The 27,970-nt window shown below is 37.2% G+C and overlaps 2 protein-coding genes across 4 annotated transcripts; one reads left to right on the top strand and one right to left on the bottom strand.

The window, feature by feature from the left end:
* Positions 1-789: 789 nt before the first annotated feature.
* Positions 790-2,087, top strand: LOC117792485 (putative gustatory receptor 98a). Its single transcript, XM_034632651.1, has 3 exons — positions 790-1,621; positions 1,677-1,912; positions 1,968-2,087. Exons 1-3 carry the CDS (start codon positions 790-792, stop codon positions 2,085-2,087), a joined length of 1,188 nt encoding a protein of 395 aa, XP_034488542.1.
* A 13,068-nt stretch (positions 2,088-15,155) lies between these two features.
* On the bottom strand, positions 15,156-16,430 carry LOC117791049. Of its 3 annotated transcripts, none has more exons than XM_034630678.1 (5): positions 16,167-16,430; positions 15,833-16,111; positions 15,599-15,752; positions 15,414-15,543; positions 15,156-15,356 (listed from the first exon to the last, which is right to left on the bottom strand). In XM_034630678.1, the coding sequence occupies exons 2-5, from the start codon at positions 15,841-15,843 to the stop codon at positions 15,244-15,246; spliced, it is 408 nt and encodes a 135-aa protein (XP_034486569.1). In that variant the 5' UTR covers positions 15,844-16,111; positions 16,167-16,430; the 3' UTR covers positions 15,156-15,243. The 3 variants fall into 3 exon arrangements, with proteins under 3 accessions (XP_034486569.1, XP_034486568.1, XP_034486570.1); XM_034630677.1 differs by having other exon boundaries at positions 15,156-15,359; XM_034630679.1 differs by having other exon boundaries at positions 15,156-15,359; positions 15,414-15,530; positions 15,599-16,111.
* Between the last annotated feature and the right edge of the window lie 11,540 nt (positions 16,431-27,970).

Raw genomic sequence — 27,970 nt, forward strand, 5'->3', positions numbered from 1 at the left:
GCTATTTCTAAGTAGAAAACTGGGAAATATAGCATTGAACACATGTATGTATATAGGTGGGAAGTATACCTAAGGATTATCTCTAAGCTTTGATATTCTTTTTCTTGTAGGGTGTGTCAGTGAGGAAGTCGGCAAACTGCTAGAGATCTGCATTCCCTGCTGGATCTGCACACGTTGCGATCACTTACAGCAACAATTTCGATCACTCTTTCATGGCGTCTCCAACGATCGCTGCAACGAAGAGTTAAATATGAACTTAATTCGAATTTCCACTCAGCTGGGACAAGAAAGATGCTATTTTAGAATTGGTGGTTTAATAACTATTAACCATGATATGTTGGGAAAAGTAAGTTTCAAACAACTCGATTGTTAAGATACTTTACTTGATTTTATTTGCAGTTCCTCTTCGGTGTCGTGAGTTACATTATCATTTGCATACAATTTCGCATAAACTTTAAGGATGCACAGGATTTAAAAGAAGATGTTTTATTTAATAATCATTCAGAGACTGCATTGATATAAAAACATAACTGTAAGGCAATGATTTTTTTTACAAAAATACACTTTAATTACTTATTGGTCCAAATAATAATTTCTATTAGATTTAAATTGATTTCTTTATGAAATTAAAAAAATAATATTTATAAAGTTCTGCGGGTATTCAAATTCGTACCAAGTCGAACTAGATCAATTTTCTGATTAGAACAAGTTAAATGTTTTCCGCTTGATTGATAAAAATGTTAATTAGGTAATAATCCATTAGGACGATTGTCGAGAATTATGCCAGTCATGTGGCATGTACCCATTGAGTTGCACGAAGCTTCGCTACGCCTTATGCGCCGCATTATGCATTTTATATTGTTGTTGCCGCCACGCCCACTGCGGTATCTGAAGTTCCTGTATATGATTGTATTGTTCGTGTATCTCGGCTTTATCGTCAACTGGCGAATTAGCTTTAATTATCACGTTGTCTACGATATTAAACTTGATCAGTTTTCGCGAATTATCGACGTGTTAAATTATTTGGCATTAATCACATGCCACATCGTGGTGGCAATGGAGCTGCTCTGGAAGAATCGCGGCGAGGAGATTGAGCAACAGCTGGAAAAAATAAGATTCTTGCTAAGAGTGCAATTTGGCTACAAAGTGAATCTGTTGACCATTCGTCGCTATTGCCAGGGTATCTATGGATCGCTGTTCCTGCGCTGTCTATTACTCATGGGTATGACCATCTATAACAATATGGTCACGGATGTATCCCTGCTTTTATACTACAATTTCTATTCGGAAATGGTTCTCTTGACGCGTATCAGTGAGTTCAGTTTGTATTCAGCTCTGATCCTGGCCTTCTATCAAGAGTTGCATGAAGTCAGCTTAAATCTATTCCTGGAGCTGGAAAGAACACGCTCTGAGATCTGGTCAGTTCAACGTGTCTCCTTGGAACGCTTGTCGACCTTGTGGCAACTTCATGGGTTACTTTGGAACACGATTCGTTCGATTGAGTGCAACTTTGAACTGAGTGTGATTACAGTCACCTTGAAACTTTTTGTGGACATTTTCGTATTGCCCTATTGGATTTTCATTAATTTGCTAAACCAAACGAATACTTCTGTCGTGCACTGTAGGTGAGATTTGTTCTTTTTGTATGGCCAATCTTATATAATTCGTACTTTCAGATTGCATAGCTGAGGAACTCTGCAAGTTTCTGGAAGTGCTTGTTCCCTGCTTAATCTGGAACCGCTGTGAGCTTGTTCAGCGTCAAATTCGCTCGATATTTCACAGCCTCAACACAGATCGTAGCGATGTCCAACTGAACTCATATCTATTGCGCATTTCGACCCATCTGGGCCAAGAGAGTTGCCAATTCAGTGCCGGTGGCTTCTTGGTTATTAACAACGAAACGCTGGGAAAGGTAAAAGGCAGAAATTATTTAAGACTCGTGCTGAAGATTTGCGTTTTCATTTCAGTTTATTTTTGGCATGGCCAGCTACATTGTCATTTGCATACAATTTCGAATGACTCTGTTGGCCAAAAGCCCCACGGATGCCGTTGAGACTGTCACTGTCACTGTCGCTACCGATGCTTAGTTCTTGGCTAAAATCTGGTTGCGGATTTGTTTTTAATACATTTTCTAAGAAATCAGCATTAAAAACAATTGAAACCACGCTGAGCAGACGCAATTAGCATTAATCAAGGGCAACAGCTAAAATAATTAATTAGTCAGGGTTTAGGCAGGTGAATAGACAGATTAAGATGAGCAAATATAGATGCTATATTTGTCGCCTGATGGCTTTTGTTTTTGTTGGATAATCTATTTACACAGCAGGAGACTATGTATTATATTGCTCATACGCCACGTGGCTGGAAAAATCAAAGTTAATTAGCCAACTTTAACCAAATTTAATATCAACTCGTGCAGAAGCAAAAGTAGGAAAAGGACATGCAGCGAACGGAGCTCAGCATATCTCTAACAACTTTTCAAGGAAGTCTCGTGCACATAATTATTCATGCTTACAAATTCCATTATAAACTTTTTGCCAACGTCAACTGTCCACATGGTAACATAAGTAGTAACTATTTTTTGGGTCAAATTGCCACGCATGACTAACCATCCCATATCCGAGCCAGCTACGAGTATTGGCCTTGTTTGCGCCTTTGGCGATTGTTGCCACGCACAAATTCGTGCGTAAGTGAGCGTGCATAAGGCCAAGCTACTGTTGGCCAGGCCAAGACAGCACAGTCTCTGAAAAGCTCTTCACATGTTCGCACGAGCTGATTTTCAACTTTCGACTTAGACCAACTGTTGATGATGATGATGATGATGATGATAATGAATTGAATCTGAGCTTGATGGGACTTCATTAGTTTTTTAGACAGAATTTTCCAAAAAAAAACATTTCATTTCCACACTAACAAATTAATAACTTTTGCCTGAGCGAGTTGTCAATTGTCCGACTATCTGTCTGTCTGTCTGTCTGTCTGTCTGTCTGTCATGTGGAACACGATAAAACGCTTAGAATCTGGGCAAATTTCTGACACATTCCTTATCCACCAATTTCATAGCTTGAACTTTCGATTACTGGCCTTAATATTTCATTTCGTTGACACTGCATTTATCAACATTTGTCAGAGTTCAGTTGCAGTATTGATGCCACAAACCGATTCGAAGAAGAAGCTGAGAACTGCCCCGAACTGCTTCGATAAATGTCAGTCTATTGTAATTGGTATTCTGCATTTTTGGCAGCAATAAGCTACAGTTGCACTTGCAGTGGCAGTTGTAACATAGCCTGAGAAAGACAGTGAGCAGAGAGTTGGTTTTCTATAGCTCACCTGACAGGCTGCTGGCATAATGAGTAATCCGTAGTCAGGTCAACCAGTTGGACAGCTTCGACAAGTTTTCTGGCTTGACAGTAATTAACACACAAGAATTTCATTTCAGATTCAGCTTGATAGAGAGAGGGGTGTCTGCTGCCAAGGGGTGAATCGTAGCACTTGCGAACGCTTGCCAGTTTTCAAGCCACATTTTCATGCCACAACACTTTAGCTCAATGGCAAATAATAAAAAGCAAGCCATAATCGTCTCATAAAAATCAGACGCGCACACGCACACTAATGCATACACTCACACACACACACACACACATACTCATACTCACTTTGTGCGTGTTTTGACATAGACAATGGCATACGATGACGATGATGACGACGACCACTGCGTCTACGGCTATGACTGTTAGATGTTGGATGTTGGCAGTGACAGCGATGCGATGGCGACGTCAAGGCTTTCACACATATCAACATATACACACACACACACACACACACACACGCATATTCAGCGGGACTTTTATAGCGACACGTAGTAAGCGTTGCTCTGAAGTGCAGGAAACTCATGTCTCTCGCATACATACACAAGTGTACTCGCCTATGTGTGTGTATGTGTGAGTATCTGTGTTAGTATCTCTGCATGTGTAGTTATTACTTTTATGAAGCATGTGATTACATTTTATTTTTAATGCTTTTAGTAAAATGAGGTTAGTACACACTTGGTTAGCGACAAATTACATTCTCTGCTTATTTTTCCTACAGCCACAGTCTATGTGTGCGTGCATGTGTGTGTGTGTGTGTATTATTGAATTTTTGAGTTTTAAAGGCTGTGCTCACAATTTACATTACCAATACAAAGACTTAAAGTCGTCGACTGCGTGCAACATGCGCACAATTAACTTTCGCTTCCGGCACTGATTGAAGTCAGAGCGAGAGGGGGATACTGGCAATGTTGCATACACAATAAGCAACACACGCACATACACACATGCACATGCTGTACTTAACTGTTCGCATATTAATGACAAATAACCCACAATCAGCGCTGCACATGACGACCAACCACTTGCCCCACGTTGCATGTTGATCTGTGGCATTGTGAATGGGCGATAAATGCAAGATAATATTGCTAAGGCAATGTCTGTTCGTCAATGTGAGAGTGTGTGTTTGTATACTGCTCTCTCTGCTGTGTTGCAACTTCAACTACAACTGCCACTGCCACTGGAACGGGAACTGAACTAATTTAAGGCAAACAACAATAAACCCATTGCCATTGGCCGTGTGACCCAGCTAAAGTGCTCGACAATTGTGGAATTTATGCTTGAGTTAAGTGACAACCAAAGGAACGCTCAGAGTGCACATTTCACATTGTAATGTTCATATAAACAGATAGACAGACAGACAGACAGACAGACAGACAGACAGACAGACAGACGGAAGGCTTGATGATGTGAGAAATGAACTATATGAATATTTATAATTGTGAAACTCACGACATGATTGTCAAAGGATGAAATGTAAATGCAGCTTTTTAGTATCTTTATAACTCTTTTTTAAATATATTTCCTATCAACTTTAACAGCTTGTTGATAAGAAGCAAACAGTTAAGTAGAAAATAAAATTTAATAATAATAAAATTTAACCTAACTCATCCAAAATATATCCTTAATAAATTAATAAATAGTATCTCGAAATTGAATAAAATGATAAATAAATAATAAATAAGTAAATTAATTTAATTAAACTATTGAACAAACTAAGACTACAAGTACAGTGTAAATACGATGGAGAATCGATAAACTTGTAATTTATGGCATCCTTTATAATTAATTGAGACCCTTTAGCTTGCATGAGTCTTTGTAACATCTTTAGAAAAAAGTTCAAACATCTATAAATTTAGGATATTTCCTGTGCTTAGTTTTATAAGCAAATGAATGAACGGCTTATATATACCCTTTCTTTGTGTTCAAAGCATTGATTGATGTAACTTAATTTTTGTTGTAATTTTTATAGTTTCAGTACAATGTACAATGCCTAATGAATAGTACACAGATTGAGGTCAGATGAGCAAAGTGCTTGTAGTGAGGAGAACAATTGCTTTGCGTCTTTAAAGATTTATGCTCAATAAGCCGAACAAGATGCCCATTGTCGGCGTTGTATTAGTTGTTGTAATCGTTGATATTGTTCTCAACTGCTGTTGTTTCTATGGGCAATGTCCAAAGCAGAGCCACAAACTCAGTCAGCATTTACAGGACTTTATTTGTGAGCCTTTTTGCTGGCTGAGCTTGCATTGTTGCTCCCACAGCTGCCACTGGTCTCTTTGTTGGCCAGGCTAACTCTCAATACACAACAGTCAACAACTAGAGCTACTTACGTTGGTCGACATAGAAAGCAATGTGAATGCCAATGCGAAAGTGAATGTGAATGCGAATGTGTGCAAATAATAAAAATGTTGAGCAATATTTCAGTTTAGTGCCTGCCTCATGCAAAGACATGGCCGAGTCGAGTCTTAGCCAAGTATGCCATTGGCTTTGGGTACCCTTCCGGCTTATGTCATAAATTATACACAAAATGGTCGAAACTCGAGCACCACCTGATTTGTTTATTTGTGGAGCATTATTCACATTTACGACAGTTGACAACGCACATTTTCCACAGCCTGTTGGTTCCTTTGGGTTGGTTGCTTGCCACCTTGCCACATTGACAATTTTATAATTCGACAATATTGGCAAACTGATGAATTTCGAGCACAAATTCATTTAAATGCAGTGCAAATATTTGCCAAATACTCAGCTTAAAAGTTATTAAAAATGTGTTTATAAAATGAGATGTCATTAAATGTATTTAGTTATATACCAAGTAACTACTTGCTTGACAAGCAAAGCACTCAATTGCAACATGTTGCAACAACATTCAACAGCAAGGTGCAGTAATTTTTAAATATGTATTAATTTATTTTAGCGCTTGGCGTTTGTTGTTAATCGATTTTCCAGTCTTCGCGCTCTTGAGTGCATTTCCCAGCTACTAGAAAGATGAGGAAAATTATGAGTTGAGTGATAATACATTGTTTTTTTGTAAGGTAGAAGGCAGGAGCAAGGAACCAGGAGCCAGAAACCATTTGCATAACCGGCAGTAGTCAGAAAATTTGGCAAAATACCAAACTCTTTGAGCAAAAAGTGTTGCTTACCTATCAACGCCTTTTTAATGAGAAAAACTTGCCTGTAAAAGCTATTGAGTTGAATATAACTTAAAAACTAATCGGATCTTTAACTCCATTTGAGCTTTGCATGACTTTTAATTAATATTTGAGTCCACAGTTGGTCTTTATATAACTTTATTTGCACCGACCCTTGGCTATTCATTCGAACAGACAAAAAGTAAAAAATAAAATTCTTATGAAAGTTTACCTCATATGTTCAATCTCACTATTTTGAAAAGAGCGCTCGTTGAGTGTGTTTCGTTTATCCTTTTAGGCAACATTGTTGCACAAATATGCTCCGATGAAAAGCTTCTTCTCTGTCTGTCTCTCTCTTTCTCTCTCTCTCTCTCACTTACTCACTCCTATTGATACATTTTAAGCGAATATTTCATATTTTCAGCTAAAACTTTAGTTAAAGGTTGATTGAAGTCCAACTGACCTCAATTTGAAGCAGCTTCTTTCGAAGTGAGTAAATGTAAAAGGTTTTCGAAATAAAACCGCAATTTCTGCTCAAGCAAACTCATTTGGCCAAATTGTATAAATACATTGCCAACTTTCTGTATGTGCATATGTGCTAAATTGCCTTTTGCTGCGTCTATCATCAAAGGGCTTTTAAGTGGAGCTAGTTTTCCATTGATTCTCACATTGAGCACTCTCGAGCTTTTCAAGCTATGAATTTTGTTAAAATAGTACACCCATTGCGCAATTTATCAGTGAGCTTTTAATACACTTTATTGGGAACATTAAAAAATATATATATTTCTTATGTAATGTACAGAAACTATTAGTCAACTGCTGACTGTTGCCTTAATATTATAATAATAATATAATTTATCTGTCATAGGCATAATTATTAAAATACTAAAGTTATATATTTTTTGTTTTCCTCTCGTTTTGTTAGCTATAAAATATATTTATGTTTTACAAGTGCAATTGATTTCTCGTATTATTATTAAACTCGTCGAGTTTGCAAGCCATAGAAGTATTGTTTGATGTTTGTTATCTGTACATGAATTGGACATTTATATTTTGCAATATTATTTTCCATTTGATTGAATTACAAGCATTATTAGCATGTTTGCCAGTATTCAGCAGTTGAATGAGAGGGCAAAACATATATCAATAACCTTTTACTTACATATTGTAATGCTCTTGTCGCACCAGCCGCGCTTACTGAACAGAGAACTGCAACGGGTATGTTCGAGTATGATTGAGCACCAGAGCGACAAGTTCGATCAAATCAACTCAGAGACTCGGTCGCAACGGGCTCGATCGAGTCACGGGTCTCTTTGTTTACGATCAAGTCGCGGGTATGATTTTTTTTGCTTTCGAACAATTCGGGTCGAGTAGCGTTCGAGTCATACGATCTGATTTGATTGTGATTGTTTGTGAGCGTTCGTTTCGATCCGATCACGTTCGAGTAGCAGCGATCGTCATGGATCGTGATCGTTTGTGAGCGTTCGTTTCGATCCAATCACGATCGAGTAGCAATGATCGAAATGATTTTTGAGCGTTTGTGAGCGTTCGTTTCGATCGAGTCACGAGTCATGATCGAACTTGCTGACTGATTTGATTTGATTGTGATTGTTCGAGTACGATCGAAAACGACACTGTTGGTTTTGTATTTTTTTTCCTGCTTCTTCTTCTAAGTAAATGTGCGCATATATGTACATACATTTATATTTATGTAATTATATTATATTTATGTAAATGCATATTTATATGAACGCAATTATGTACACACATTTTATTAAGACTATTATTTATAATCTATTTATTTATTATTAATTATTTATTTAGTTTTAAATATTTTTTTATTTATTTAATGTCAACTTAGAATAGTTTATAAAATATAAAATAAAATGATGAAAAATGTCTGTTAAAAATTTAAATTTTAAATGAAAAGTAAAATGAAAAAATCAAATTAATTAATATTATAAAAGTATAATTTATTTTAAATAATTTAAAGTTTGATAGTTTTTCCAGTCTTTAAAAAAATTAAAATAGTATTATTTTATTATGGGCATGTGTAATTGCATGTATGTATGTATACGCATATGTATGTACGTATGTATACGCAGCCCGTAATAAATTTTACAATAAACGTCTTAAGCATAAATACTATTGCATTTATATACATATTTACGCGCATAAATACATATCATTGCAAGCGCAAACGCTGCCACGTGCGCGCTCTGCCTCGCACATTTTCTGAACGAGTCAACTCGAGTATGACTCGATGATTGATCCGATCGTTTGAACAAAACGGGTATGAATCAAATCAAATCAACCAGCAAGTTCGATCATGACTCGTGACTCGATCGAAACGAACGCTCACAAACGATCAGCATGATTGCAGACGATTTGATTCGAACTGACCGTTCGAATCAAACGCTCAGTTCGAACGATCCGCTCCGATCGCTTGAACAAAGTGAAAAAATCACAACGAGTACGAGTCAATGTTCGAGTCTGATCGAACAAATCTTACCCGTTGCAGTTCTCTGTTACTGAAGAGTCCTCGACACGCACATGCACACCAAACACACACAGGCACACACATATATAAAATACATGAACACTAACACAGATAGCTGATAACAGAACAGAATGCCAGATGGTACTGTTGTTGAATTGGGGCAACGTAGCTGTAGCTGGAATAATATTGCCACAACATAATATAATACGACTACTCGTCTAGTGGCATTATTTGGTTGCAATTCAATGTAAGTAAGGAGATGAAGAAGCCAAGTTCCATATTAACTCCGCTCACATGCCGGAATATCTGCAACTTACAAAGCCTAACAACTGAAAGCGTAATTATAATGAGGGTATTTTGAATCCATTGGGTACATCTTGCACTTGATCCTACTATTCATATTAGCACAGACATTTAAATGACTTCGTCCCTCATCAACAATTTGTGCAACTAATTTGATAACAAATTCAATTCCAAAGTGCCAAAACTGTAAATGCTGGGCAAATGCATTTTCATTACCTGACAGGACATAGTTACGGGTCAGGATTTGCACAGCAGCTGAATCTGAGATTGGGACACATTAGCACATACAAACATTAAGATATATACGAATACACCCAACAAAAACAACAACAGCAACGAAAGCGACATCAGTGCCTCGTAAACAGGATGACAGCATCCTGTGGCAGGACTCATGTAATTTGCAAAAGTTCAAAGTTTAACAAACTACTATGGGAAATGCAAATGACTATCCTGCTAAATATACTCAACTGCGCTGTTAACAACATTCATCTCCTTTCCATCTCTTTCACTCTCTCTCTCTCTCTGTCTCTCTCCCTCTTTGTCTCTGTGCTAGACTGGGCATTTTAAGCAAACAAAACAAGACCAACAACAATCAGCGCACTGTGAAATTCGATCTAATTTCGACTTTGAATTAGCGGATTACGTATACGCAACGTGAGTCGTGCGCCAATGGATAACTGTAGCTCAAGTGACATATTGTGAATTAACTCTTACGATAAAAAATAAAAATTTGTATAAATTGAATCAGGTGTCCAACATACTTACTATATATGTATATATCAGATATTTATTTCGAAGAACTTTTAAATGCTTTTGAGCTCGGCAGAGCTACAAGTTAAAAGAATGCGAATACGAGCAATTGCATGGATTGCAAATAGTAAAATAAATACTCTTTAAAATGGCACATGCACACACACACACACACACTTACACGCTGAGAAACAAAGTAAAGACATTGCACTCAAAGTCGAGCGAAAGAAACCATCAACTTAATTTCCTGCTCAAGTCAATTCAACTTTTGTGCCATTTGCCTTGCAAAAAGCTTGGAACTTTGATTGCCATTGAGACAAATAAAACGAGTAGGTTACTTGTATGTGTGCCTTTGGTTCCCCAACCTAACGGATTTCTTGCAAATATTGTTGGCCCAAAATCGTCACAGCTCCTTACAATAATAAACGTCTTGGCACCTATGCCAAAAGTTTCGAGCCTTTGAAGCCTTTTGATGCATTTTATGGTTTTCCTATTCACATTGAAAGCAGCAATACCTGTGCATAAGAAAATGTCAAGCCTGTGATGGTATTTTAAGATCGCCTACAAAATACTCTTTAAATATTTAAGCAATAAGTTATATAGTCAATATATAATTTAAATATTTAGACAGGTATTTTCTCCAAGTGTGCCTTATTCAGTAATTTATTAACTCATCTTGTACTAAATAGTATTTATTTAAAGTATTTTCTAGATTTTAATCAGTTAAACTTTCCCAAGTGCAATTTAAAAATAAAATGGGTATATAAGTAAGAAGATATTCTTGTATTTCGTTTACATTTGCTCCTTTTCGGTGTTGCCTGTGGCAAGTCTCTCGATTGAACGGCAAAGTGTATTTCATGCAGCTCTGCGTTTAATTGAATTGCCAGAAAGCTTTCGAAAGACGTGAATATGGAAAGGGATGGGATGGGAGAAGGAAGTCATGGAGCCTGTCAGTCACTTCCAATTGAAAATAGTCCGGCACAGCAGGCGATAAAATAGCATTTGAACCGGTCAATGGCAAACAGAAAAGGCAAATGAATTAGAATTTTTTTGTGGCATAACTTCGTGGCAGGATATGTGCACGTATTACCAACTTCCAAGGCAGGTGTCAAAAGCAGACTTGTCAATAAACTTGCGCCGTGTTTCGCTGTCAACTTTTATGATTGCATTCGTGCTGAAAGGCATCCGAATGTGATGCAACAACCGAAACCACGACAAAGGTGTTCACACTGAAGCTTAACCCATCGCTCTCGCTCTCTCGTTCTCTCTGACTCGGTCTCTCTCTCACTTTTACATGTGCAGGTGTATGTGTGTGTGTGTGTAGCTTAATCAAATACGCATGCTCATTAAACTTTTTCAATTTGAAGCCTTTGGCTGTCAAGTTTTGTGGTCTCGAGCGACGACTCATTAAAGTTGCATGGCAACAAAGTTGCCCACAACTTTACTTTTACTTTTATTTTACTCGTTCTCATACACTTGAAACTCACACCGGAATGACTTGGCATAATATTCTCCGCCTGAAAATGAAAACGTACTCGTCGCACAGCTTTGCCAGAGACAATTTCGTACATATTAAATATGCAAATTAAATTATTGAGCCACAGCAGCAATGGCAATGAATTAAAAGCTCAAGTTATTGCTCTGATTCACATGCCAATTTTTGCATATCACACATAAGCAAATAAAATGCAATTATGGCTTTAAAATTAACCCATTATGATCTTTAAGAGTTCTAAAATTCAAAGCACAACTATTTAGCTCTGGGTTAGTAATTATAATTTTGTTATACATATTTTTTAAGTTTTTATACAATTTATAATTTAATATTAATTTTATTTTAAAAGGATGATTTTAATCGTTAAATAAACATGATTAACAAATAAATTCCTTACGTTTATTAAAATATCATATTTTAAGTATACTTAATACACATACAGTCTTATTTATAGTTCTTTTCTTTTCACGTTTTCTTCAATACATTTTTCCAATCCAGCACCAGTGACCATATGCCACCCCTTTTTCCATTTGATACGTACAGGGTATAAAAGTGGAGCAAATAATAGAGCTCAAATTCACTTGGCAGAGTCAGTTGTTCAGTCTGACATCTTGTCGTCGCACTTGGGCATTTCAACCGTAATGAAAACGCGCAGCATATGTATTTGGGTGTGTGAGTGTATGTGTGTTTAAATGGGTATGGCTGCGGCCTATCCACATACGTTATACAACCTCCTTCTACACTATGACAAACGCAAATACGTGCATTTCGAGTTTTATGTGAGTTTGGGTCAGGTGAGATTCGTGGTGAGAGAGCCGCAGTCAAAACTATCACGCACATCCACATATTTAGGCCAGGTCGAGTGCTCTAACTCTGAGCTGCGGGTGGACAGCTGGCTGAAGCTCGGAACCGGAGCCGGAGTCAGAGTCAGAGCCGCAGACTCATTTTGCCTGACTGTGATAAGAAAGTGTCAACACAAACGTGACAAAGCTACAAATGTTTAATTTTTATAACTGTGGTTGGGCTCCGGACTGGTGGGTTGTGAATATGTTGCAATGGTGCGGTGGTAACTCTGGCGTGCCTTGCCACTTAACTTAACTTATTTGCGGTTGGTAAAGGGTTCGGCCTTAGCCACATTTGGTCAGCGCCAAACGGGCTCTGTCTTTTTTGGCTCGAAAATCACGTTTTTACCGTAAACATGTTGCAAAGTTCGCGGCCGTTTTATCTTTTGCATACTTGCGGATGGCAGCAAACGAAACGAGTAGGCCAAAACGTCAAAGACGTGTCGCGTGGCCAGCTCCCAACCGCTTGCTAAAATATTTAAATTTTGTTTCTTATACAAAACACAACGAACCAACATACATTCAGCCTGGCAGGGATATAAAACATGTAGCTTTGGATTTTCTGTTTAATGCTGAATAATAAAAAGCTGGTAGAGATGAGAGGACTGAACCTGGAGATACCCTTTAATCGGATTTAAACAACAAATATTCTTAAATGAATTTCTTATTTAGATTCATTTGCCATTCTTTTAATCGTTTTAATATTTTTATTAATTTATTTCTTAATATTTTCAAACAAACCTAAGCTTATCTATACAATCAATATATTTTCATACTTATTATAATTATAATTAATAAAAAATACATACAAAATTTATTAGATATTTTTTAATTGTCATTTTTTGACTGTCATTTTTCTCTTAACCTCAGTCAAGTCTCAATCGATGATAAAATTTAATGCCGCTTTGTTTAAGGTTTATTACAGCAACAAAAACTCCACATGCTACTTTTGATGTTTACAGGGCATTAAAAATGTTAACAGAACAAATAGCTGCGAGACATGCGGAAAAGCATTTAGTTTCGTTTTCCAGCATTTTTTCCTCTTGGCTAACTTAATTTCTATGCAAGTTTTTAAGCTGGCAGGGAGGTGGCTTTATGTTTTCGGCTAAAATTTTAATGTACACACATACACATGCAGTGCAGGATGCATACATGCATACGTGAATGCGTAGGGGGAGAGAATGAGAGAAAGAGGCGCATAGAGTTGGGCATAATGAATGTGCAGCAACATTTTTGATGGTGCCCACTGACAACAATAAATTACTTTTGGCTTTAAACGAAAGCCATTAGCATAAAACTTGGCATCATCAGAGCCGAGCTATGCGGAAAGAACAAAACGAACTAAACCCGGCCTGTGGGCTCCCTGGCATCCTTTTAACACGCGCGTACTAGGCGTATGCGCAATATTTATCTGGCTCTAATTTTAGCCAACAATTTGCCAGCACTTACATGATTAAACTACGTCGAGCTTGTCAGCGGCGCTAGCGATGGCAAACTTTTCAAATATGTGAACATTTTAATTAACTTGGGAGCACTTTGAACCCGAATCTTTTTTTAATATACGCATCCATCTAATGCCACATTCGCTCTTTCTCACTTCATCCGTAGTAGCTTTCATTTTTCGCCGGCTTTTTACTAAGCGTTTCATAATTTCATGCAATAAACTTACTAATTGCAGCGCGTTGACTTCCTTTCTTGGCACTCGACGCCCTTTCACTACGCTTGGCTAAGTGGACAACCAGCCAAATCTCAAACCTACCACAAAAGCTGCCAAAATGGCCAAAAAGTGCTAAGCAGAGAGGCAGCCAAGCCAAGTGCCAGAGAATTAGTTGACCCAAAGTGTTTTCCCGTTTTTAATATATCCTACAACTTGGTAAAAAGTTTATGTCGGCCACTTGGCCAACCGGACACTCTCGGCTCGGTCTCGGCCTCGGACTCGGACTCGACTTCGTTTTTGCTCACTTGCTCAATTTCCGTTTTTCCGTTTTTAATTAAATGAGCCATTAGATTGAGGCTGCACAATTGCAGTGAATGCTTTGAAGCGTACATCCACATGCATGGACAATGCACATACATACATACTCTCCTCTCCTCAGCCCTCTTTTCATGCAGCTTGTCTGCTAAATTGCGCGTAAAGCCCGCGGCAACCAGTTTTAAACTTTAAAATTAATTTTAAGCCTGCTTTTGCATGGCTGCTCAGTGTTTTAATAGCTGTTAATATTTATGAGCCGACTTCATGGAAAACTGCCAGCAAACAAACAAACACACAAATAAACAAACAACAGCAATAGCAGCTGCTGCAGACACCGGCTACAACAATTGGCACACTGAGCTGCCAATATTTAATAATCGATTTGGATGGTGTTCGTTGTTCTGACCATTCCAGCCGTAAAGTGGCTTATAATTAATGAACGAGTGTGTGTACCAACAGCAAAAGCAAAGCTGCCAAAACATTTGTTGCAGCAAATGATTGGCTAATGCGGCGTATACGCAATGCCGCTAGAAGGCTATTCACATGTACGCTTAACTACTTAATTAGAGCTTACACAAATGCCAATTGCTCACTTTAAGTCTGAGACCTATTTACTTTTTGCTTTGAGGGATGTACACCCAGTAAATACCCTGTATTTAGTTAGCAAACTGCTGTATATCTAGCAATTTCCGTTGCAAATATAGGTGATTAATTGTAAGACACGGATGTTTCTATATGTACCTTGTTTTATTATACTTTATGGTACGGGAAAGCTTAAATACTAGGAAAGCTAATTACATGTTTCTTTATTTTGATTTTAAATTCTATAGGTATTATAAAAGTGTGTAGAATTATTATTTAAAATTATGTTTAATACTTTTAGCTACTTTCGTTGATATGGAAGAAAAGGCATATTAGGATGAGGACATCCAACATAAACATAATCTTCATCATGTTGAGCTGCAGAAACTGCATTAACATCATGTTAACATCTACTGGATAAAGGACATTATTGTCAAGGATTACTCATAAAACGGGCAGGGTCTTACCTGCTTCTTTCCATTGTTTTCTCAACTGCTGTAATTTTGCCTTATCAGTTAGAATGTAATCATATTCCGGAATATCTGAGGGAAAGTTAAGGCGATCGATGTCCATCACAGCAATACCTGAAGGCGCAGCCTAACCTCACTTTACTAAAGGACACTTCTCCAATTAAGCTATTATTAAGACATACCTGAACCAGCGCTGCACTCAGTGTTACCAAAAGTGTTGGCAGGTAAAAACATGGCCTCAACATGCCTTTTGATGTAATGATAATGAACTTTTGATTGTCGCTCCAAAGTGAGGAAATATTTTTGATTGTGAAAACAGATGACTTGTCGTGACAGCTGTGCAAATATTAATGAAAGCTGTTAATTCTCATATTGATATTTGTGTTGGGATTATTTAATAAACAAATGTGTCTGACCTTCTCCGCATTAAATTAAATTAATGAAAACTGATCTTTGTTCTCGTTGTGTTGTTCATCTTTAACTCATTACGGAAGCGGCGTGCTTGAATGTAACTCAAGCTTACTAGTGGTTATAATGTTGATTGTTGTTGCTGTTGCTGTATCCAATTTTTTAGTTGTTGTTTTGGCATTCCTCTCATTGAAATTGGGCTTCAGTTGCGCTGAGCTACCGGATGATGTCTTATGTCCATCAACGTCATCGCTGGCACTGATGCCTTTCATGAGATTATGCAGCTCCTGCAATTCGCATAATGTTCACTATTCGTGCTTCTATTTGAGCCACTCAAGTTACCTTTCTAAACTGTTGATAAAAATCATTTAGGCTGTCGGCTGCATGCTCCATTTCATCAAGCAATCCTATCGTAGTTGCATTTGAATTGACAGCATTTATCCCAGCAGAAGCAGCTTTATCCGTCTTGCCGCCAAAGAATTGACTTATCTCCTCAAAGAACAGGCCACTTACGCCATGAGCAATCAGGCAAAATGAAAACGCCCAGACTAACAGTTTCATTTTAATGCCAATTACCGCAAGTCAGATTGATGTTGCAGCTGCTAGTTAAACGCTTCTAATGTCTAAAGCTTGAGCAACACGCTAGACTTTTGTTCGAGTCGCGTTTAGACTATTTGGAGATTATGACAATGACACAAATTGAATAAACAGCTGTGCAATTATGTGCCTTTATTAATGGGAGAATATCAAGGTGGCTTAGCAGGTAGAACAGTGGTAGCAATTTATTTAGAGTTGGCTATAATTGAGACTGAGCATAAGAGAAAGCTACTGCTCTTAACTCTCTTTTCCTCTTAAGTCTTCTTTCCCCTATGCTGATTTACTGACTGAATTTTATCTCAATGAGAAAGCCACAAATGAAAGTTTATTTTTATAAAGAAAATAGGTGAAAACTGACTTTATACTAAGATTCAATCGAAGAAAATTACTTATGTTTTCATTTCATTATTTATTAGCTAATTTATTTTTGACTTAATGAAATTTGCTAAATTTTTATTTTAGCGATATTATAGCTAGTGCCAATAGTCTATATAAAATTAAACAAAAATGTATATGACTGCAGAAATAAAACTGAACTTTAAATATACAATATTATTTATTTTAATATAAGTCAGTTAATTAAATATACATTTTATATTTCATATTTTGAATAAATTTGGGGTCTATTTTAACATCAGTCGGTTAATTTAAGATAAATTTCATATTTGGTATTTTATTTCCCATTTCTATGAAAAATAATTATAAACGCATAATTCAATGTTATGTAAGAGAAAATGTTGCGAAACCATTTGTCGTAAATGGCGCTATTTGCATAAGCTCCTTTCCGGCATCTAATTGCCTCTAATGTCATTAGGAGTACAAAGCAAAGAGGGCTAGAGTATCACGGCTTTGATCTGTTTCCGACATATGCAGAATACCAGGAATGAAAACAAGGTGAGAGGAGGGCTCGAATGCATCGAATTGTGAACATGAGAAAAGCATTTGAAAGGCATTCATTAAAATGTGAGTGTGCAACGAAACGATTTAATTTACTCAGAATACTCGTAAAGCGGCAAGCGCCAAGCAGCAAGTGGCAAGTGGTAAGTGTCAGTGGTTGACGGGGCGTATGAAACGAGGACGTCGACGAGGGTGAAGTAATTGATGTGTGATGCAGCGAGGGGTGCTCAAGTGCATTCGACCCTTCAGCGACTGGCGCTGATGGATGAGTGAGTTTCAATTAATATGCAATTGCATTTGAGCTTCTCAAGTGCAAGCGTCAGTCGCGCAAATCTCTAACAAAAGGAAGCCGACAATCGGTGTGCATGTGAATGTGTGTGTGTGTGTATGTGTGAATTTAAATCCCGTTTAATTAAATGATTAGAACATAACAATATTGATATGTCTCGGACATTTTACTGAACAATGCGCGCATTTAGATCCTGATAGCTATTGATGGAATTTGCTCAAGCAAATCAACAGTTCATAACAAATATAATAAAAGCCAATATAACTATAACAACAGCAAGCACATCATAGTGATATCAGGATATAGCCCGCAGCTCCTCTGCTCTATCTGATCTATGGTACTGCAAGTGTCACATAAATTACAAGCGCAAGCATCAAAATGCTATCAAGTTGCGATGAGAGGAGACACGGCTTTACTCGACTCGACTTTACTCAACTCGACTCAACTCGACTCAACTCGACGCGAGTCGACACTAGTTGTGGCGCAAAGGATTTTCTCTGCCGCATTGTAGCAAGTCAGGTCCCAGACTGTCGGCTGGGCGTTTAGTTTTTCACATTGCCACTTTGTCTTCATCAGCGCCTGCTAAGACAGTGGAGAGAAGGGAGGGGAGCAGTTGTCGGAGGAGCTGGGTGGTCACAATAAGCTCATCATCGCCATCAAAGGCAGCAGCATCATCTAGCTCGTCGTTGTCATCATCGTACATTGCTATAAACATCAATTTAGCAACGAAAATTGGTTTTTTGATAGTTGCACACACACACCAACACACACCAAATACAGCTTTATAGCTAAAGAAAAATTGTTTTTCACATTATGTGACAAGCGACAGCTTTGTCTTATACTTGGCTAGTAAATTCCGTCATGTTAAAGCATTCGTGGGGAAAATAATAACTAAATAGTAAGACATACAGCACAAACAACTTTCCATTTATGTATTTATAAATATTCATCTTTATATAAGCAATTAAATTGCAGTCAATTTGCATTTTTGGTTTTCAAACAGCTTTTTGTGCGTAAATAAATTGAACTTGATTTATGATGTTGGCATTGAAATATTCAAATTAATAATAATAAAGCATTTCCCCAGGCATATCAAAAACATGACGAATGGGTTGAAAAATGAATGTGAAAATAAATCGATTGAAGAGTGAAACCTATTCAAGCTTATATATGTTAGATAGTTAGATAAATTGAATTGACAGCTTTAATACCCTGTTGAGTGTTGCTCAATCTTTTCCCTCTTGGTTTATGCCACTTTCATCAAACGAATACTCGCACTTACTACAAGTAATGGCCAGATACAGAAAGCAAGTTGTAAAAGCAAATGCAAAGAGTGGAAAATATTTAAATTTATGCACTTAACAAACGAATGTATGTATGTATGTGTGTCAAGTGAAATTCGCTCAAATTTAATGCAAACCCCAAGCAAATTGTCATTAAAAGCGGCGAACATAAACAGACACACACACACTAAGACATAAACACCGACGCCATTTGCCTGGCCATATTTATGACGTGAACGACAAGACAAAATGGACTTCCGGACGAAAAAATGGAGGATACAGGGTGTGTGGGAGAGGGAAACGGGCGCTGAGGTTTTTGCATTTTAATAGACTGACCCAAACGCTGTTAAAACCGCATGCGGAACGCGAAATATACTACAGCAAACAAGTCTAACTACATGTATGTATGTATGTATGTATGTATGTTTGTGTGTGCGTGTGTATGTGTGTGAGGCATTTGCAATGCAAATTTTTGCAAAGTTTAAAAATTTATGCCGCTTTTATGGCACCTAGCGGTAACTGTGACCTGCAACCTGCGACCTGCGACCTGCAACCAAACCCCAGCCAGAAATGTGGCAAGAGCCAAAGCTGAGACCAGAAAATTATATACTAAATAGCAAAATAATTTTTGGCATTTGCTATCCTCATTTTAGACCATTTCATTCTGAGCTGCATTAAATGCAAATTTATGCCCATTTGCAGCAAAAAGAAACGAAACGAAACGAAAAGAAACTGTAACGGAACTTCATGTTGTTGTTTGCCTGCTTGTTAAAATGGCATAAATTTTGGCCAAGCACTTTTGAGCTCCCCTCGTCGCCGTCGCCGTCTTCGTCTTCGTCTTTGCCGTCGACTTGGAAATTGAAGTGACAGTAAACGGCGCTGACTCTTCGACAGCCTTATCAAAAGAGGTACTGAGCGGAGGAGGGTAAAGGCATTGGTAATGCCAAAACTATTTCAAAACTATCGACTTTTGCATTGTGCATTCGAAAAACTAGCAACTGGGAACTAGCAACTGGCAACTTGCAACTTGCAACTTATTGTTGTTATCGCGTATTGCACTTCTTTTGGCATTCTTTCTTGCCTCGCTTGGCAGACAGCGCTAAAAGTTGGCTAAGTTAAATTTATGGGCACATTTCTTGGCCAATTCCGAGTGTAAAATGAAATGTCTAAGACAGCATCTTGGACAAAAAAAAAAAACAAAGTGAGCCCATACAAACAATTAGCCACCAACAATTGGCCGCTAACAAATTTCTCCTACATACCAACAGACTGAGTTTTGTTGTCCTGTCTTCTTTGTTGCTGCAACATGACACGCTCAATGGAACGATTTATGTTCAGTTGACCATAAAGTTGAGACAACTTTTTGTCCGAATTTGTTTTTGGCATCCTTTTGCTGCTGCTGCGTTTATTAGTTGGTACAGTTTATTTGTATGTTAGAACGTTGTCTTAAGTCGCAACTTGTGGTTTGTCTTTGGCGCCCATAAATCTGAGGCAGCATCAGGGGCAGCAACAGCAGCAGACGGTTGCAACTTTTGGTCACAACTTGCAAACTGGCAAATAAACGACTGAGCCATAAATCCTTAACTGCAATAGAATAAAACCATAAGTGCAACATAGCCAAACATGACGTGCAACATGCACATAGATTGCACAAAAACTCACTTCTAATGTGCCACAGTCAAAAAAGAAAATAGACAGCGAGTGAGAGAGTCAGAGAGGGAGTCAGAAGAGAGGCGCCACATGGGCGTGGCTAATGCAAATCACGTCGGTTGCAGCTGTGCAAATGTTGCGGAAATTGCTTGCTCCATAGCATCTATCCTGTTGCACTTTCACTCCCTTTGCCACCCCATTCCCATGGCCAACTCATCAATCCATCGTGACTTCTCTCGAGTTTTTATGCACTTTCTACCCATGCATATTTTATCATTTATTTGTGCTCATTATAACATTAGCAGCTACCACAGCAAATATGAATAATTGAAACGTTGTCAGAAGCTCATAAAATGTTGAAAAAAAAAGAATACAGAATAAATTAAAAATTTAATTTTTCAACATAATTCAACCAGAAACTCGAAATGAGGGGAAGTTTTTGATTTGGACAAGCCAACAAATTATTTAAAAAGCTTTTATTGATCTTATACCTAATTATTATTATCTAATCAGGCATGAAAATTAAATTATACCTTTGTCCATGTTATTAAAACTTTATTAAAACTGCATTGATCAAGTCAATTCTGATGCCACATAAGAAATAAATTATTGTTTGGGTAAACAACCATAACAAATTGATTTTAAAATTCTGTAAATCAAAAAAAAGCTTATTTAAATACATTTTTTTTTAAGCAATGGACTAAAATTATAAATTCATAATCGGCTGATTTGCGACAGTTTTTATCAACTCGTATCAAGATGGATTTAGTTATTGATTAGCCATGTCTAATAATGTTATTTAATAATTAAAAATATTACAATTGCATGCGCGGCGTGTAATTACTTTGTGTTCGTTGAGTAAATCAGATTTAAAATCGACCAACGAGTCGTATGAGTAATTACACTGATTGTGAGTTATTTTTACTGCCGGTAGCCGCAAAAGCTGAATGCTGCCATCAACCGTCAACGTTCGATTTGTGGCATTTGTAACAATGTGTGTGGGCTGCCTGAAATGGGCTATGCCCACCGCAATGCCACGCCCCCTACTCGCATGTCATGCATGACAAAAATCGAACACCAATGTCGGCGACAGGCGCAATTTTGGCTCTGCAATTGTAATTGCGTTTCGCCACAACAGTTGTGTGTCTGTGTGTGTGTGTGTGTGTGAGTGAGTGCGAGTGTATGGGTGTGTGAGTTAATTGCTATGCTCGTTCACGTTCACGTTCACATCATGACCATGTCAAATTATGTAAAATGGCAAGGGCCATAGACGATGGCAAGACGAAGCGTTTACAGCGCAATGAACTTATCGCTGGCATGGACTTAATCAAATTTTGTAGCATAAAATGGCTGGCAAGCTTCCACTTCGAACTGAATGGAGTACGTTTTACAAGAAGAACAAAAATCGCAGCATACTTTCGGGCACGTTTCATTTAGTTGAGCAGTGTCAGTGGAGTTGAGTAGCCTGAAGTTGAGTGGAGTGAATGACGTGGCAAAGGCGAGTCAGCGTTGACACACTTATTTAGCAGCTGACCCTTGGCCAACAGTAAATGTGGCTCGTTTGCCTTGGCTTGTTGCACGCTTCACGCTTTACGCTTTATGCTGCCGCTGGCACTCGGCGCATAAATCAATGGCAACGATCTCTACGTGCTTGCAACGCAGCAACTCCACTTGCAACAGCCCTAAATGCCAAAGTTGAAGCTGAAGCTACAACTAACCTTTGCCGTCTGTCAGGCAGCCCACGCCTTGCAATCTTTATGGCGCATTGTGGCTTCCTCTGACCGGATATGTTTGCCTTGGTGTATGTGTGTGTGTTGTAGTTAAGTTGAAAATGCGGCATTAAAATGCATTTCGCTTTCAATTTGCTCGCATTCGCGTAATAGTTTCATTAAGTGTTTTCTTTTCAGAAATTTTGACCACGTTTCAATTCTAACCTAATACCCCATAATGATGCTGGCTTAAACCAACACTCGAAATTATTAATAATATATGAATTTGCTCCCTCAATTGCCCCAGTTGATTGGCCATTATTAGCCACAGGTTATGCAACACACTGCTAATTAATAAGCAATTAATTACGCCCAAAACAAGTGTTTGGCAATCGTGACACTAATTGGCCAAACAAACAAAAATTAGTACAGATTATGAATTAATCTCAATCAATTTACTAACAGAGGACTCTTGTACTTGACAATTAACGGGTCTGCAATACATTTAAGCCATATTCGAGCTCTCTCCCTAGGCTCCGTTAGACTTCCCATCAAACAATTGACTTTAATGTTTGCATTTGTTTATATTTGTTTATTATTGACAATAAACATAGACAATTTCTATAGATGAGTATTAAAACTTTTCGAATCTTTCTTATACACATAAAATTCATTTATTTTATCGTTCTTTTCACATCATATTAGGGATGCTTAAGAAAACAATTCCACACACACACACTCATCATGCAAAACCGAACAAATTCATTAATTTCACCAATGCGATAAAAACGGCAACAAAACAACATGGCCAACAACAAATCGGTGTGTTGACAAAACAACAACAATAACAAATGCATTTACCAGTGCCATGCAAACTGTGTGATACAAAAAATGAACACAGAAAGCCATATGACACTCAGACGACCAAGTACTCTTACTGGTTGCTATAGAAAATAATTTGAAATAATAAATAACAATTTTATACACTTTCTCAATTTTTCAAGGGTACTTCAAAATTGAGTTTATTATTTCTGCAAGTTATTGGCCCATTTAAGTGTGCAGAATATAGTTTTTAAATTGTTCTAAAAATCTCTAAGAATTGTCGGTGTTGCTGAAAACATACAATCAAATCCTTGGAAATATTTTTTGAGAGATGTGATGCAATTTTAAATATAAAAAACTCATTTTTAATTTATGATATACAAAAAATTAATTATATTAATTATAAAAGATCTGAAACAGAACTCTTCACTTTTTACAAGAACGACAACAATCATAGCAATTTAGGAATTATATATAGAGAACAGTGAACATATTTTCATATGCCCGTTTGAAGGGTATTAAAAAATGGAGCGTACATTTGTATGCAACACCCAACGAAACCGAAACATGTGTATGGGTAACGCTTTGGGTGACAAAAGCTGTACGTCCCCCTCCTCCCCTTGCTTCCCCTTAGGCAGTCCATATCACCAGTCCAAACATCCAGCAAATGCGCTTGTCACTGCTGATCCTTTCAGCTGTTGAATTGCAAATTGTTTGTGTATGGCGTCAGTCATTTTGTTTTTGTTTTTTGTCCATTTTCATTCTGTTGTTTTTTTTTTTTCATACTCTCCCTTTAACTTTCCATCTCTGTCTCTCTAACAAAATGTTCACCCATCTGTCAGTGCAACAGCAGCTCCCAATTTGTTCCTCTTCATTTTGCAGTTGCATGCAACAAATTTGTATGATTTTTTATTTTGTATTTCGTTTTATTTCATCTTCTTTTTTAAATTGCATTTGACATATTTTACAAATTTGTGCAACGTATTCACACGTTCTGAAAATGGTAAATGAGTTGCTTTATTTGCCAATACAAATCATTTTATGAAAACCTCTTTACAACTGCAGCTTAACACTTCGCATGACAGCAAAGTAGATCAGTCTTTCCATTTCTCTTTTTAATGGTATGGTAATTAGACTACTTTTGTATATCCTGTACCTGATAAAGGATTAAAGAAGGTGCTATTTGGTAGTGATGAGAATTTGTTATTGACGTCCTGAATTTCTGTGTATTTATGTTTATTCTAGCTATATAGACAATATATGGACACTTTAAAATTTATCATTAATTAAATAAGAGTATATTTTATTGAGTTTTATGAAAAATTAGTTAAAAACTCAGTTGATTACCTTAAAATTCTCGATAATATCAAAATTAATCAATTGTATTTAAAAAAATCACTAAAGTACTCCTTGTATATTCAAATAAATATGAATAAACTTTGTATTGCTTCTTTCCTAATTACAGGATACTGTCCACTAAAGAATTTCCTTCTGCTTCGTTTCCTTGTTACTTGAATTTTCAAGTATTATATTGCATTGTATACCAAATAAGTACTTTGCGTCTTTTTTTTCACATTTTCTCCAACCATCGTTGGTCATTTGCATTTTACATATGCGCATTGCCTGCAGCAGATTGTATTTAATTAAATTTTTGTGTAATGCCAAACTAGCCGGAAAATGCAGTTAGAAAGCAGCTGAAGGACAACAACGATGAGAGAGAGGATCAAGAGGGAGAACAGAGGACATTCAAATGTACAATTCATATAATTTGTACATAGTTTGTAAAATTACTATCGTATGACAGACAGCAGCAAATAATGAAATGCAAAGCACATTAATTTATTGGCACGTTTATCTCATGCAGCTGCTGCAACTGCAACATTATAAAAATTTAAAATCTGCATAAATATTATACGCGCACACAAAGTTATTTGTAGTTATTTACAATATAAACTCAACTGAAGGCCAAAACTATTGCAAATTTGCGATAAGCTGTTGGTACTTTTGGAATTTATTTTCCCCCCATAAACGGTAGGTTGAAAAGTCCTGTGGCATTGAGTTATAATCGCGTGGGGCATCAATAAAATCCAAATTCCTATAATTTCATTTGCTTATCACTGACTCGTATAATGAATGACAAGTTTGTTTTGTGTGGTGAAAAGGGTTAGTTAAATTAACTTTAAGTTCTTTTTAACTTGGCAGATAATTTTTTCCTCCATATCTTCCCTGGGTCTATCTTCCTGTCTTTGCTGGCGAAAATAGAAGCATTAAAATTAATGCGCCGAAAAGTAGACTATTAAAAATGCAAAGCAAACTTTATTAGTGCACACTGCCGCTCACACTGTTGTGCTGTAAATGTTTATGTGAGTTGATTTCATAAACAGCAAGGCGCTCAGGCAATGCACAGAGGCGGGGCCACAAGGATAAAACAAAGCTAAAAGGGGTGAATTAGTCAAATGAAGAGAAATAATTAATATGTTAAAGATAGAGAATGAATAAGAGGAAGTTACAGGAGCGGCAAAAAATTACCCACTTTGGTTGTTTTTGACAACGCCACTGATCATGACATTTAGAAATAGACACACACAGCAACAATTACAGATGCACATAGAACTAACACATTAGATGGCGTTTCCTTTGGCAAAGGACGCGGCATAAAAGTTGCTTGACTTCATTTTGGGTCGTTGACGTTGCCGACGACAACATCAACATCAAAAAAAAAACAAACAAACAAACAAATAAACTGACAGACACTCGTTTCCGTTTTCAAACAAAACAGACGCCATATTTAAAATTCCAAACGGCGCAGCAACAACAACGTCAAAATAAGCAAACGAAATAACAGCGAATTGTCCAATTGCAAAAACTTTCACGCTACATTTTAGAATATCTTTCACTCTAACTAACTGTCTCTCTCTCTCCTTCTCTCTCTGTCTATTCTCGCATTAAAGAGAGAATTGATTTTTGTGGGTCGCGCTTTGATTTGAAAAAGTTTTGTGGCTGGCTCATTGAACAACACTTGGCTAATGCGAATCAATGTTGCGCCTTGTATGGTGGCTAATTGCTGAATTATGCCAAAAATAAGGGAATCTGAAATAATAAGAAAAAATCGTAGCATGCTTAACGGCGCAGAACAATGAAAACACACAAAACGCAGACAAAGAACGCCTTAAGCGACTGCTGAACTCAAATGATAATGGAAAGAGCAACCACCCAACGACACACACACACACACACACACGCAAACACTAACACACGTAACTGAATCAACATTTGGCATCAGCAGTTGCCAGTTGGCCTTTACCATTTGGCATTTGCCATACACACACAAGCTAAATTTATAACAAATACATTACCAAAATTCTGCTGACCGACCGCCTGCCGTGATTTCCGTGAACCAGAAATGAGAGATTTATTTGCGATTTGCATGATGAGATACGAGTAGAAAAAGGAATAGGGATTGGGTCTAGGGAGTAGTGAGTAATGAAGGGAGCAGGAACTACACAAAGGACGACACGTAGGCAAATAAAAGTGCCTCCGGTGTTTGTTTAGCTTTACAGTTTAGCTTGTATATTAAAATGATTTATATCTGCGAGTTCTTCTGTACGGGCAGCCCACCGTAAAACGCCTTTAACCTAACATAATACCATCAATTATGCATACCAAAATATAAACTAAATAAATGAATAATAATATCTATACATTCTTACTCGTATTTAACCTATGACTAACAATCACAAAGAATAAAGCAAGCACATTTCGTAGCATTAACATTAACATACATAAAATTAAAATATACACAATGTGTGTATTACACATCCCATAGATTTAAAAATGTTTAAAGTGCTCTGAAACATATGCTTAATTTTAAATTTTGTGTGTCTGCCAATATAAAGCAATATTGTTATTATAATATTGTATTATAGAATATATTCCCTGACGGCTTCTAGACTTCAAAATAAATTATCTTGGCTCCAACAAGAGTAAGTTTGAATTTAAAATTTTATTGGAAAATGACCAAAAAATATACTAACAAGAAAACAAACATTTACTAAAAGAAAAATATTAATAAAAATCAATGTTAATAGTCATGCACAAATTGAAAGCTACAATAAGTAGAAATCTTTGAGAGAATTGATATCGAATACAATTGTGGGCATGGCCAATTGGGGTCGTAAGTTATCATATCGAAAGTGGAGGGGCGTTTAAAAAATCTATAAAATAAATTGACCGACAGGACGGCAGCCACACATGCCAATAAAATATTTTATCAGACGTACGTGTTGCTATTAGACGTTAAAACACATCGACACCAATTCCCACTCTCCCCCCGCGCTCGAGCACGTCACGCACGCATATTAAATGACGGCGTTGGAGTGTTGAAAGCTTTGACGAGTGTAAGGTGGCACAGCGGTGTAAGTGTGTGTGTGTGTGTGTGTATATGGCATGGCAGCTAACCCTTTTTTACGGATGGTCAGTGTTGGATCTGGTCTCTGATTATGCGTCGTGTGGCCATAAATTTATATTGAAAGACGTGCGCTGTTAATCAAATTAAAGTGTTTGATTAAATTTTAAAAAAAACCTTGTATGCTGTAAAAAGATGAAATTAATTTGTGACGAGCACGTGGCGTATGCGCAATATTCAATTAATTTATGCATTCCCCCTAAACACAGTCAGAAATCCATTCAAAAACTCTTGCAACAACTCTTTCATGCACTATGAAATTTCTAAAACGTGTCGCAAACTGCGTGGTTATTTAAGCCCAGCCATGGCTCAAGTTTTGCATACTTTAAAGCGCTTAACGGCCAACTGAAGTTAAATAACAATTTCACTGCTCATTAACCCTAATTTGTATGTAAATTTTAGGGAGCCCTAGCTGAGCCTCTCCTTCTGCCTTC

The sequence above is a fragment of the Drosophila innubila genome, assembly GCF_004354385.1.
Source record: "Drosophila innubila isolate TH190305 chromosome 3R unlocalized genomic scaffold, UK_Dinn_1.0 2_E_3R, whole genome shotgun sequence".
NCBI classification, from domain to species: Eukaryota; Metazoa; Arthropoda; class Insecta; order Diptera; family Drosophilidae; genus Drosophila; species Drosophila innubila.